This window comes from Aquila chrysaetos, chromosome 2 (assembly GCF_900496995.4).
Source record: "Aquila chrysaetos chrysaetos chromosome 2, bAquChr1.4, whole genome shotgun sequence".
Lineage (NCBI taxonomy): Eukaryota > Metazoa > Chordata > Aves > Accipitriformes > Accipitridae > Aquila > Aquila chrysaetos.
Window position 1 is genome coordinate 49637853 of NC_044005.1, and position 14837 is coordinate 49652689.

Here is a 14837-nt window from a genome sequence, read left to right on the forward strand (position 1 = left end):
AACATTTGGTAAGAGAATCACCTGCCTAAGAGAGAAGGAACTGAACGGCTGGATGTATCTCTAATATACAGGGAAAAATTGATAATGAAATGAATAGAAAATGCACTTAAGAGATTCCAGGGCTGATTTGGCCTGAAGATCATTATGAGCCCCTGGACAAATTTTCTCATTGACTCTACTGGCAATAGGATTCCAACAGGACTGATCTATAGTTTGTGTCTTGAACCTTTCTAAAAAAACACACAAAAAAGGTGCCGAATTCACCATTCTACAAACCCACAAAAGTTCACCTTTATTTATGGTTGATTCTTTGTCTGCAGGAGAGCAAGCTCTGTACACAGAGGTCTCCTAGATTGAAGGTTCCTTTATCTTTGCTATACATACATACATTAATGAGGTTGTCTCCCTTATTTTTCTGTTGAGGCTTTTAAAGGCTGACCTTGCTATCTTTCTACAGTAGTTCTCAATTTCTTCCTCCCAGATTTGCTCGTGGAGCTCTTCCAGAACTTACTTCTTATCCCTCCCATTTATACACATTATCTGTGTCTTCCAGAAGAAGATGGATTAATAATTAGATCTGCCTAAGAATTTTTAGCTGAATGTTTCACTGGAGAATTCCAGTTGGATCTGAAACACTTAATTCAAAATATCTTGGGTTCAACAAGACACTTCACTGAATTCAAATGAATTCACATTAAAAAAAAAAAAAAAAAAGATGTTTCCTAAACAGCAGTAGCATCTGCTATACAGCCAACTGCATCAAAAACTGTTTTAACTACTGCACAGACACCGTTTTGAGTGTAGATGTTAAAAATAAATTTCCCATAACCTTCTACCAGCAAGGTCCTATACAGGCCAGTTTTTCTATACAACATACTTCTAGTTTTATATCACTCTCCTTAAACATCTTGTCTGAGATGACTTTCTTTTCTGTTTTTTGTTAATCTCACTCTTAAATTATATCCCCCTAATTAAGGTAAATACCATTCCTCAAAACAAATGCTATTCAGATTTCAGTGGTGCGTGATTATGTTCTACAAAATTACTGATCCAGAAAATTTCCTTTGGAGCATCAAAGCACCTTTCTTTGCTTTTAGAAATTGCTGACAATGGAGCAGCCAACCAGCCACAGGGATTTCATCCAGAGCCTTTAAACAACTTGTGGTTTGGTCTCTAGTCTGTCTGCTCAGGCACTCTTCCCATATTCATCATGTTAATCACCCACTTCAGAAATAATGGAGAAAGGCCAAGGACAAAATGTTAGTCAATAAACTTTAGCTACTGTAGTTATACCAGAAAATGACCAATAATATGATTCAGTGTTGTGATGTTAAACCAAGCCTCAACAGCAAATGTTCTACAGTAAGCTGAAAAAAATCAATTCTAAGCACCTCATAGCAAGAGTAGATACTACCCTTGTGTCAGAGATGCACACTCTTCTCTCCCACCCATACTACCCGACCTTTACTCAACTCCAGAGTTTGCTGTATTTCAGTGATGCTGAGTGTAAGCCATAAGCTGGTATTTGGAATCATCTCCTGTAAAAAAATGCAAAATCTGACAGCCTTCCAATGACATTCCCTTTAATGGATGAGATCACTGTTATTCCCTCTGTGTGGAAGGCTTTTTGTAGCAGTTCATGTTTAATTGTTAGGAGTTGCACCACATCAATTTTGATCAACTCAAAAAGTTTATTGCAAACAGGAATATTTATTTCTCTGCAGAACTGAAGTAACTCAAAAGACAGAGAAAAAAAACCAGTATTTCCAGATTTATTCATTCATTTAACTGTATATTTAAGTCTTATAACAATAGGGAAAGAGTTTATAGACTGATTTGTCAGCTGCAAAAAGCTCTTATTTGCATTACTGAAAGAACCAGGTAAAAGGCAGCTTTAGGACTAGCTTTGCGCTAGTCAGGAACTGAGTCAGTACCAAATACAAGCAAGAGTAGGCATAGAGCTATTTTGAATTCCACCAGCTTGTTTTGGTCCTGTGGAGCAATTACTCTAGCATACCTAGCCTGAGCCAATACAGGATTCACCCCGCTCAAGGGTTTTTCTACAAAAGGGAATTTATGGCTGTCATTTGAGACATCCTTCCAACTGCCTTGTACCACCTGGAAAAAAACAAAGTAGTGGAGCACTGGGGCCTAACAATACTAAAGGTCACTGATCTACCCAAAAATCCCGTTGGGTTTGGGGACAAATACAGACCTCCTTAGCCAACCTGAATGCCTAAGCAAATCAGTGTACAGACATAAAAAGGATGGAAATACTTCCTCTCTGGCTGAAGGGCTACTATACAAGCAACTCTGGGCAAGCACCATCTTCCTATTCTGTCTTCATTAGGACTAGGAGGACGTACAGGGAAAGGCAACCTCAGGCTCGAAGGCAAACAAAAAAATCTTGAGGAATTAATTTACTGGCCACATAGATAAAAACACTAAATAAGGGTACAATGAAGAGCTAGATTTACCCCCTAAAAATGTTATTTCAACAGCGCTGCACAGAATGCCTTTGACTCAGTCTTCAGCTCATGCTGACTTGACATCTGTCCCCGTTTTCTTCTCTTCAGACAACTCTGTAATGGCCTTCAGCTCAGCTTCAGAGAACTTAGGGGTCAGTGCCACATTGTCATAATCAAATTCTTCATCAAGTAAGAATGGTTGAACATCATCCCCTAGTAGCTGTAATGAGGAAAAACACATACATAAATAATATTGCTGCAAGTGATGATAAGGGAGCTCAAAATATAAACTTCTAATTAATATTTAATTAAACTATTTTTTCTGACTCTAGCACTCTCAGCTGATTAAGGTCTTTTTAAGTAAAAGAATAAATTCAATTATTCAATTTGACCTAATTTAAGCCATTTAATGTGCCCCATTTGTACTGTACTGTATCTGAATGAATATCATTAGCTAATTTTGCTCAAGGCAAGGAATCTGAAAACCTCCCTTGCACACATCTATTACATTCCTGCCACTTGTAGCGGCCGGGCTGTGGGGATATGGACAAGTTATGTACAGCTATGTTAAATTTCAAAGACAGATTCCATATCCTTAAAATTTGGGCTAGTATCACATAAAGCTTCAGTGTACACGCATCTGATAGTAATGTAATATGCTTCCCAGAACACAGTTTCAGCAAAGGAAATGCCTGGAATGAGCAAAATGACACATAATCAATTTTCAGACTCTAATAATTTATTTTCACCATCTCAGAGATATGCAATTGGCTGGTTTGGATTTCTTGTGTGGTGAATAAAGAGTCTTACTGCATTTGCCAATATTTGCTTTGTTGACATAGTGTATAGCATTGCTGTATTGCTTCTCACTGAAATATCTTAGAATAATGCTCTGCCTATAAAATAAAATAATGAAAACAAATAACTATGGAGTGCTGCACGCTGATAAGAAACTGCAGGGGGCCATGACACAAAAGATTTATGGTAACCAGTTACATAAAATTAATTCCAGAGCTACACAGGCGACACATCCTCAATGCCCAAACTGTACAGGAATGCTCCCTATCCTTTGAGAAGTTAATATAAAATGTCTAGAAATTTCAACCATGAAAAATAGCACATCTCCTCAAGGGCTCTCTGTTTCAAAGATTTAAGTACTTCAGTACCAAATCAGCAAAACGTTTAAACACTTGCTTATTTTTTCAAACTTCTGATAAATCCTCAATGAAGCCAATGACTACTGATGCATTTGAAGTTAAGAATACACTTATTTGTTTTGCTGAAAGGGAGGAAGAACACTCAGCATCTTATGGTCACTGCTCAGTTTAGAAGGCACAGTATCGCACACAATTTCTGGTAACATTTTGTAAGAAGCTATATTGACACAGTTAATGCCATCTAATAAGTCAGAGAAGAGGTAGCTGGATTCCTTTCCGGTGGCTGGGCACCTGACAGACATGGCAGCGAGTATCTTGCAAGTATCTAAATTCTTTATTAATAGACTGTAATATTGCCTGATTGATCAGGAAATATTTTTTCTGGTTTTGTATAATTTTATTAATCATCTGTATTGCTTAATGTTCTAGGGATTTGGCTTACATTGGCTTCAATAGATGCTGGAGCATATAAATCATCCTAGATGCAGACCTGTAGACCATGGGCATTTATAAATGAGAAAAACAAACGCTGTGGATAGAGTTGGTCTAGAAAACGGCATTCATTCTGCATGCAAAGATTATCTTGCCTATGTCCATAGACTATCCCAGGTAAACCATCATTAACTTTTATAAATAGCACATTCAAGAAATGTTTACATGAGACAAAGCCTGCACACAAGCTCTCTTTCCCATTAAGGCCAAGGTCATTAAGGCTCCTCTCATCTTTTCCACAGGCAAAGCCTTCTGAAATTCCATGCCAGTAAGGGTACCACCAACTGTGTAACAACTGGTACCAGCAACCGGGGTTCATTACTATCTGTCTGTCCTTTGCAGAAACCCAAAACATTCTTCTAACATGTGATGCAAGGTATAATCTTTTTCAGTTAGTTTGGTTGTAACAGTATTTGTTACCACATCTATAGGTAACTAAGCTAAGAAGAATTTAAATTACAATGAGGTTTCATAGGAATTCTACAAAAAAAAATCTGTTCTTCCTCTGCCAACATAGTTATGGAAAGTAGACACACATTCACTATGCCCTCATGTTGACCTTCATGTCATTTTATGCATGAACATTTTAAGCAGATGCAGAGAAATACTGGAAAAACTTTTGTTTAAAAAACTCGACCCCAAAATGCTAACTGAAATGAGATGCCAAAGTAGAACATACCTGACTTCACTGTTAACAATTCTTCTGGTACCCACTCCTTGCACATTTGAAAAGTTTATTCACATTGCATATTTATCAGCGTGCTTCATCTCTCAAACGAGTACTCAAAGCACTAGGGATTCTTTTTTTTGCTTTTTCTCCCAAGAAGCCATTCACTTCAACCTTCTACGCAGACAAGCGATCTAAAATTTTTATACCGCAAACTGCAATTTTGGTCTATTTCAAAAGGAAGACATTTTGCAATAGAACACTGAATCCTCTGAGCTGCTCAAGTTATTATCTTGTTATTTTTGCCTAAGGAGCTGAGAGAAATATGTGAATTTCAGGTGTCTAATTTAACATCTAATTGAAATCTTTTTGAGAGCTCTCTGGGAATAGAATTTTGCTCTATTAGAAAACTGCCAGTTTGCTTAAGATTGCTCCTGTGATTTACTTTCTGAAGGAAAAATCGTTTTCATTTACAGTTCCTGCATGTCCAAATTAAAGGGGAAAAGAATGTAATATTCATATTAGTAACTGAACTATTTTGCTAGAGGCTGTTTTACAAAGTAATGCTGTAAATAAAATACCTTAAAGTTGAGACTTTCAAAAGTCTATTAATAATTGGCAACTCGGTTCTTTTTATTAATCTGTGTAGAGTTACAGTTAACTGAACAGCTTGTCTCTGTCCTTCTAAAACCTTTATTTCTGTGTAATTATGGCACTCTATGATTCGCTTGTTCAAACTATGTAAAGGATGTACATACACTCACCAATGATTTTATTGTATACTCGAGGGAAAACTTACTAGTTCAATAACAATAGGTAAAAAAAAAGCAGAGAAAGGCATGTATGCTATTATCTCATATAAGCTTAATATATACTGGGGTACTTGGGAGAAAAAAAATGTTTGTCTTGAGCTTGGGGCACTGGATAGGGAGTCAATAAATCTTGACCAATTTTCCACTTCTGTTTCAGCATTCTGGACAAGTCATTCAATCTCTGTGTCTTTACTGGCCTCTGAGAAGATGTAAGTCTTCCACCTTCCTTCACTTAGTCAATCCTGTCTTTAAATTCTTCCTTGTTCTTGTTCCATTTATGCATAGCACTCAGCAGAAACAAAGCTCAGTTGAGGCCTATCAGCAAAACCTTAACAAAAGGAACTCAGCGGAAGCTGTATTTTAGGTAATAAATGCTGCCATTCCACAGATAAAGATAAAATGATAGGCATGGTAAATACTTTTTTGAATGCTCAAACTAAAGATAAACAAAGGAGAATAGAAGCGTAGAACTCATCTTTCCTAATCCCAGTCATATAAAAATTAGGCTTCTAGATTACGGTAGTCAATTAGCCAAAAAAGACCCAGCCTGAGAGTCAGTCTGTGGACAGAGATTTACTAGATCTTAGGACAAATGCCTACAGCAAGTGGGATGAATCACGTTCTGGAGGTGCTTCTCTCCCCCTCTTGATGACAGAAGGACTACATTGGACTAAATTTAAAGCTGAAGTTAGGTGAGATGAATCCCACTTTCAATGCATGTTTATAGTGAGTGGATGGAAAATACCCATTCAACTGCTCTCATATGTATGCAGGGGGAAAATAAGAACAAATAAAGACCCTAAGAAGCAGATAGTAAGACATACTGTTAATTAAAAAAACTACAATGTCTTTTATGAAAAAAAGTATTAAATAGAAATAAAGGAGAGACTAAATATCTGGGTAGGGAAGGTAAATGTTCTATGATAATGTACTTCAACTCCGGAGTGAATGCTGTTTCGATTTGCAGTGGCCTGTGGGAGGTCATGTATGCTGTACTGTCGATATTGAGATCCAGGAATATAATAATGTCTAAAACCAGGGAAGAAAGACGAAGCAACAGTGGTGGACAACACAAATAATTTGCTGTGTCATTCACTAAGCCTCTTCCCAACAGCTTTTGACAGAAAAACATTTTCAGGGAGACAAGTTGTTCTTTAACAATTAGCCAAGCTATCCACTGGGTCTTAGCAGAGCTTCTTTTTTTAAACTTTCCCTAGCAATACGTTCAGAGATACACACTTTCCCCTGAAGTCCTTCACAAATATGTCCACAGCATTGACATCTGACTTCCTACATTGCACTACTAAACTTGTTTATTTTTCATAGGGAATGGTTTTCCATTCTCTATGAAAACTGACTAGGCAGCCACATTCTGTTGCCCTTCCCTAACAGATTTGTTTTGATGGACAGAGAACACTCTCATTTCAGAGCAGGGATGTTTCCAGGGAAAATCTTTTTCTCTTTCTAAACTAGTCCTGCCATAAGTAATGCAAGACTTCACTTTCAAGGCAATGACAATTTGAAGGACTGAGGGATTTTAAAATGGACCCGTTCAGTCTTGACAGTTCTGAAAATCAGGCCACAGCTATATTATCTAAATGAAGGCACAAATATGTGTATAATTTAAGGGAAAGACTGCCTTCATCTTGAGCAGCCTGGCACCAACCAAACAGTTGTGAAAATCTAAGGCTTTCTTCTTGAAAAATGCAGCAACCCCTAACCAATGTAATAATACTCAGTTTCTTTTTCATAACCCAACTTTTCCTCAAATGGAAATGAATTTTGCATGCAGTGGGATCTTCATCTATTTTTCATGAATTATAGTTTAAAGAGTCATATGCAATCCTTTATGAACACTGCAGGCTGCTACAACCCTCCTTCTTCTTTGGTTTTATACAGAAGTTATCAAATGAGAAAACTATAAAACCTCATCCTAGGTGTTTTTTTTGTGTGCCAGTGGATATTTCTCAAGGCAAAAACCTTGAATTATGTCAATCCTTAGGGAAAAGAGTGAGTATTTTTATTCACAGAATGGTGGGTATTAAAGCTTGAAAGGTCAATTTAGAACATTTACTTTTTCCCAGAGCAGACTTGTTCCTTATAGTAAAGGGTTTATTGCAAAGAACTAAACACAATTGAGCCCAGGAAAGGAGGCACCATATGCACTGCTATAACATCAAACCTTCATTGGTCACACGTCATTTATAAACTTGATTTAAGCCTCATGGGACATCAATAAGCATATGACACTATCAAAACTGGCCCATTTTAGCCGGAAGCTAACTTCAGCTTCTATTACAATCATCAGGCAGGGGGAAAGAGTGGTGAAGAATTCTCTGCAATAGAAACATCTCCAACAGTTAATGCTCACACTGACTATTTGGATAGGAAGCTTAATGACTTAAAATAAGCCTGTGAGCAATCCATACCTTCTGTTCCAGTTTGAAAAGAACTGAAATTCTGAGGCAAAATGGAAATTCTAAATTAAAGCTTGTATTGATTGTGTCTCTTTAAAAGACTCAGACTCCATAATGCAAACCTCTCCACACCAGACTTAAACAATGCAGACCCTCAGCAGCATCTTGCTACTCATTTCCAAGAGGACAAATCCCAATTCTGATCACAATATATTCTAAAACCTCTTTTTCTTTTAAATGTCACAATGAAGGGAAATCATTCACTACCTCCTTGTTGCAGAATTTGGTACCTATATTCAGCCCAATGAGAACGGCAGGATGTTATAAGATCATGAGATCACTGGAAAATTAAGTGGCCCATCATTCTACATAAGTAATGATTTGTTCAAAGGTCAGGAAGTGCAAGAGTTTACTTGAATATTCTGTGAGTTACACCAGTTAAATATTAAAAAGCCCACAAACAGTTTGAAGTATTGTAGTATACATTTTGAAAATGTAGGATTATATAGTAGCAGTGTGCAAGATAAAATAGTACCTTTCTATTAGAGTGTTTATCTCAGTTCTTAATGTATTTAAGAATTCATTATTAATTTTAAAATGAATAATGTGATTTGTTAACTCATAGCAGTTCCACACACTCCATCTAGATCACCCTGTTCTTGTGGAAATAGCATTAGAAGCCAATAGGTTAAAAAAACCCACGCCAAACCCCCAGTGTTTAAATAAATAAATCTGACCTCATACCTCTTGGGCTTTGCTGTCCGATGGCTGTGGAACTGACAAGGTTCTGAACTTCGGTTGAATAGGCTTATCAAAAAAGGGTGTACAATAAGCCACTGTCTCTTCCACCTCTCCTGGGAGAACTAATGACCCTGCTGAATAAAAAATAGTCAACTTTAACATTCCACTCAATGTATAAGCTAGCAAAATCCTGTGTAAAATCCCATAGTGTTCAGACACAGGCAGAAGCTTGTTCATCAAAGTGTGCTGTACTTATTGTTGCATAATATATAATACAGGCAGCTATCTTTAAAATGGATCCATGCAGTCCTCAGCTAAAATCTAGATAATAAAATATACTATACTAAGGAAAAATCAAACTGGGTTGAAAATAGACAGGTAGCTCTCCTTTCTTGAGGACACTGAATTAAAAATCTGGATGTAGATGCTCCTGAACTCAGAGAACACCTGGGATTAGATTCATCTCTTTCATAACAAAGAAGGAAGGTCCTGAGCAGAGATGTCTGCAGTAGGAGTTATAAAATACCAGACTGAATCCTGGTCTTGCCATTGATTAGCTGGGCAGTCTCGTTCAATACTCTTTTGCTAGAGTTTCACCACCCGTACTTTGGACATAAAGAATCTTTGCAAAGCATCTTAACATGACTCTCCTTAAACATTAAGCAAAAATACCTGGTAGAAGTACTAATATTCGCCACTACAGTGCCAGATGACTCTCATGTCCAAGGATATTTCATGGATGTTTGTTCCTCCCTGAGCCTTCCAAAAAGAGATACTTGAGAGGACCTCCCTATCCCTGGGACACAGCAACATGTAACCTTTCCACACGGGTAGGATTTGGTCCACAGTTCATAAATGCACAGGCTTTCTGAATCACTTTTCCTTTACATACTTAAGCAAAACGTTCCTTCTGGGAACAGCGGGCTTGCTTTCTGTGACAACTCAGACTGATATGCCTTAGGTTTAGAAATACCTTGTAGCATGAATCAATCTCAGCTCTGCTACAGCACAGGTGTGTCCATCTTGTCTCGGAAATGTTTTTATGAAGGAACTTAAGGGGACCATATGTCTTGCAATTTAGTCAAAGGATTACGTAAATCTACCTACTATTTTTTCTGGCTGATACACAAGTTTCTTTACAGCTTTATACTACATTTTAGTAGCTTGATTTCCTCTTGAAATCTCAGAATAAATTTTCAAAGCATTGCTTAAATGTTAGTTAATGGAACCAATAAGAGGCTACATAGATGCAGAGTGAAAAGGAAGAAGTGGCTATTTATCTCTACCTGCACACTTTTACCACAGTAGTGGAGTTACAGACCTCTCACTCTCCTGTAAATCTGCATTTGAAAATAATGACTTCCTAGCTAGGCCTTCGTAAAAAATCCATGATAGAATTCTTCATTTAGTTTTCTTCTAGGAATTGTGCACTACTTCAAAGCCAGCAGGGCTTTGGACTTGTAAAGTAGAATGTTCTTTAAAAAAGAGCTGAGTTCATTCCCTTGGGTATCTCATTCCTGGATTTTTGTCTTTTGGTTCATGATTCACATACAAGTGGTTTCCAGTTTTCATCCCTATTCTCTTGGTTGCTTATATCTATCTCTAGTCATCTATGTGCTTTCAGTACTTGTTCTCAGCGTAGCATCTGATCTTATTCTGCATCAGTTATATGAGAAAGCTTTCTGAAAAGAACAGTGCAGTCCACAGGTATATATGCTATGTCTTCACATGTTCTGCAACTGCTTTTTTCGATCTTTCGTAACTTGGGTCAAAACTGTTTGTAGGACAGAAGGAAGATGTGAATGCTCATTTAAAGGCAATGGCATTTTCTGCTATTGTTTCAAACTTGCACCCTAAATACATACCCTCACTGAAGGAAGGAAAGCCTGGACATCAGGAGGTTTGTATCACCTCCTGATATAAACACTGATTATTTCTGTACCAAGAGCTTCCCCCCGCTTCAACAGACCAATCTGCTGAGAGAAGATGAGGAGGAAGCACTGTTATACAACAGTTTGGCAACGGCTCTGAAAGACAACTCTTTAAAATTTAGGACAACAGAAGGAAATTTATTTTTGCTTTTAGCAAGAAGTGCTTGTCATACTCAGAATGTCAATTCCACTATTTTAAGGCTCGTTAGTAATGCAAACAATGTTTCAAATTCCCTTCAATCACCCCATAAGAATGTGGTAATCAACCTTTGTTTGCCAGTAGACATGCCAGAAATGAGCTTTGTCTCTCTATCCTGGCTGCGTGACAGCATATGAAAGTCTAATCGGTAAATGCTGCTTTCCCTGATAATGTTTAATCAAGAAACTCCTTCAGAGAGAAAAATTAGGGAGTTTTGACAGTCCTCCTTCTCAGTGGGAGCTCCCAAAGGAACTGTAGGCTATTGTAAGTTCTAGCCAGTACCTCACAGCTCGTTTAGGCTGATGCTACAGCACTAGTGGATGATGATCCTAATTAAGCTGCTAATTATGTTCTCTGTGGAGGTGATTAATTAGCCTTGGATACTGCCAGCAGCACCATATATAGAGATAACTGAGCAGGCAGTGATACTAAAAATCTGAGAAGAGATTTTGAAATGTACCTCTCATACCATGAAGAATCAAATTCCTGGGTGATATGGCAGTGAGCTCTGATGATTTTACTCAAGTCTAGCATACTTTAATGAGGGCCTATCTGGAAACTAAGCAATTTTCTTTTCTTTAGTCCTCCCCCCCGCTCCCACCCCAATAGAGTCACAGAAAGTGATTACCAAATCTGTGAACACTGCTGAGTTGCGGGTTTTTGCTCATTGTGCACCACTGACATTAATTATAAGTATAGAAAAAAAGAACTTATTGGCACAAACCTGATTTGAATTTTCAAGAGTGAAGAAGTTCAAAGTCTTGTCTATATCTTTAGTTTCACTGTAGCCAAATGATGCCCAGCTATAGATACACTAACACAGGTTTTACCACTTTCAGACACCACATTTCACAAAAATGCTGTTGATGGGGAGCTGAGGAGGTAGGTAGTGATAGCGAGAAAAGCTTACAAGCTAAATTTTGCTGTCTCCTCTGAGTCTCAGGCTTTAGGGTGTTAGCCCCAAAGAGCTGCCTAGTGTGAAATCATCTTGAGGCAGTGTTAAATGGATTACAGAGACCAGAGGAGAAAAAAAGAAAGAGATCCAACAGTTCGGGGGAGCCCCACACTTGAAAAAATCCACATAATTTAATTCCGAATCCTCCTCCTCAACCTGATTTTTCTGGACATAAATATAAGCTGAAAATATAAATGGAAAGGCAGAGATTATAGAAAGTAACAGATATTGATATAATTTGCCTAAAGAATTATTTAAATAATAGTGGTGCTTGGCCTCAGCTTCAAAGTAACTGAGTCACTTGGGTTAATCCTCAACCTCTGTGGGGTTACAGAGAACTGGGACCTTGAAAAGACAAGTTTACAGTACCTCAGGGCTCCAAGCTGTATTAGGATGGGACTCTGATATCCTTGCCTATGCAGCCTCATTCATACATTTAATTAGTCCTACTTTAATTTTCTCTTGTATTTAAAAAATTGCACACTCAAGGTCTCTAGACATGCTTTTTACATATTTTGTACTTCATGCAAATATTACCTATTATTACCTAACCATCCTTCGAGCCCTGCAGCAAGCGATTTGTCACCAGTCCTGGAAGGGAATTCTGTTGTCAAAACATAGGTACTAGGCATTCTCCATCCATCCCTGGAGAAAGCCTGATCATCTCTATTGTTGCCTTAAGCTACTTACAGTTACAGATTAAATTCAGTAAGAAAGAGTGATTAAACAGTCCACCATACACATGCTGTCTCTACACGATGCACTAAAGCTATGGTTTAGGGCAGCAATTTTACTTTGCCAATTATGGTTTACCGTGCCAAAGTCCTACAATGCAAAGCATTCCTCTGGTTTCAGGCTTTCAGCCCAGTGCTGTCTAATGAAAACAGCTACAATGAATTTGCATACTGGCCAAATCTATGGGCTGCTCTTTTTTGTAAGAAGCAGCTGTATTCATTCACACCTTAAAAGACATTGGACTTAGGAAAGTAAGTTGGGAAAAAAAAAAAAAGAGAAAACAACCCACTAGAATGATTCTTCCAGGACATCTCCCAAAAAGCATTGGTTTAGATGGGATGTTTTAACACCTATTTTCTATCATGCTTTTCACAATGTCAACTTTGAGCCACTTCCCCTTAAGTGTGAATATTTATTGTATCAATGTACAGTTGCTAAGTCAGCTAACTGATTTGCCCTTTAAAGCTAAACTACGTACTGAGATACTGAACTGTTGCCAATAATATGTAGAGATAAAAGCTTGCTGTAATCATACTAGCAGGATATGCTATTTTTTACTAGGTGTCCTAGCTTGTTTCGCCAATGAAGTATTTTGCCAATATGAAGTCTTAAATCTATCATTTGTTCTGACATACAGGTGGCAGCATTTAAAAAGGCCAGCAACAGAATGTCTTTCAAATTTGTGTCACACTTTGCCTCACTTATAAACTAACTGGAATTCTTCAGAATTAATCCTTTATTAAGGTGGTCAATAGGGATATTATTTTATATTACTTCATTATTACAAACAAGGGAAGCGACACCATTTTATACTTTAATTTGCATTTTGTTGCTATGGTTTCTACAGGAGTAAGATTTTACCTCTCTTATTATGAAGCCTGTCAAGTGGATTTTGACAGGTAAGACAGCTATCAAACTATAAGTCCTATTTTCTGCACTTAGGAGTCGTGGGGAGATTTTTCATCTTGACTCAAGAACTGTCTCCACTGAAGAAGCCCTAGGCAAGACCCAGGCTGTGGGTTTCCCAGATAAAAATTTGGATGCTGTTCACTTTCCTTACAGACTTTAGAAGGAATGATTAGCTTCTGGCTATGCAGTGTTTCGATGTTATAAAATACAATCTAAATGCTTAATGCTGTTAGTGAGCACCGTTGATTGCTTAGGAGTGGATACAGCTTCTTTCTGGACTGAGGCAGTCTGTGCAGGGAATTTGTGCAGAGAGTGCTGTCTCGTGGGAAGAGCTGAGGAGAGCAGAGATTGAAAGCCAAATCCAATGTCACGTAAAAAGCAAGTAGTTAGCACACTGATAATCTACAGTAGTGGTGGTATAATGTTATGTTTATTATTTTTATAATCACCAATAAAAGCACTAACTGAAAGGTTTTCCCAATGTGGTTTGCATAAAGTGCTATACAGACAGTACAAGCAGATGATAATTTTTGTAATTCTCATCTTGTTCAAATGCAGTCTGTTTTACTGGGGTTTCTAAACATATGTGATTAACATTTACTCTTGCACACACACAAATACACAGAAATGACTGAAAAGCCTGGAGAGAGACAAGGTCTGGCATGGTCCAGAAAGTGGCGAGCTATCCCCAAGCTCTGGCAGAGCTCTTCTTTCCTCACTGCCCTGCTTGGTATTTTAGCGTTGGGCTTATTTCTCATCATCCAATTTGTGGCCTGTTTTGAACTAGAGAGATCTAACAATACTTACATGAACTAGATATAGACAATTCTCATTTCATTATGATGCAAGTGAAATGTGGGTTTAGGCTTCCACCAGTAAGCCCCAGGTTTTTTTAATAGATATTACCAGAATTTAAGACATAAACACAGAACAATGTCCTACAAAGGGAAAAATAGGCACATACGAACACTGCACTCAAAAGAAATCTTTGATGTCTGTACCTGATACAGGACTGCTATCTTACTCCCTCCTTCCTGAAATGCCCAGGTTGGAGAAAGAATATTTGCTGTAAACCTGACTTACGTTGGTTTATTATTTTCTTGTGAGTTACAGCCAAGCTCCAAATATTAATCAACTGGAAGTCTCTAAGCCCTCTGACTTCACGGGAATTCTGCACATGCAGAAAGGAAAGCCTAATCAAATCTTTAATGGGTTAGACAGACTAATCAAATGGCAATAACCAAGGATCCAAGGACCAAAGTCTTACTCTCCAACAGCTTCTTTCAGTGACCTTAGGCAAATCCCTTAATCTGTGGGGCTTGGTTTCTTTGTGTAGTCACAGGTATAGATGAGG

General features: G+C 37.8%; 1 protein-coding gene across 3 annotated transcripts in view; it reads right to left on the bottom strand.

Annotated features, from left to right (window-relative positions):
- Window positions 1–14837, bottom strand: part of IFTAP (intraflagellar transport associated protein) — a 67267-nt gene that overhangs the window by 19831 nt on the left and 32599 nt on the right. Inside the window, exons 6-7 of one of the 3 annotated variants that reach the window (XM_029998242.2) lie at window positions 8758–8885; window positions 1759–2688 (exon numbers count right to left, since the gene is read on the bottom strand). In XM_029998242.2, coding sequence (XP_029854102.1) covers window positions 2536–2688; window positions 8758–8885 — 281 coding nt within the window. In that variant the 3' untranslated portion in view covers window positions 1759–2535. Of the gene's footprint in view, window positions 1–1758; window positions 2689–8757; window positions 8889–14837 lie in introns of those variants that run through there. The other 2 variants (XM_029998216.2, XM_029998252.1) reach the window with 2 other exon arrangements.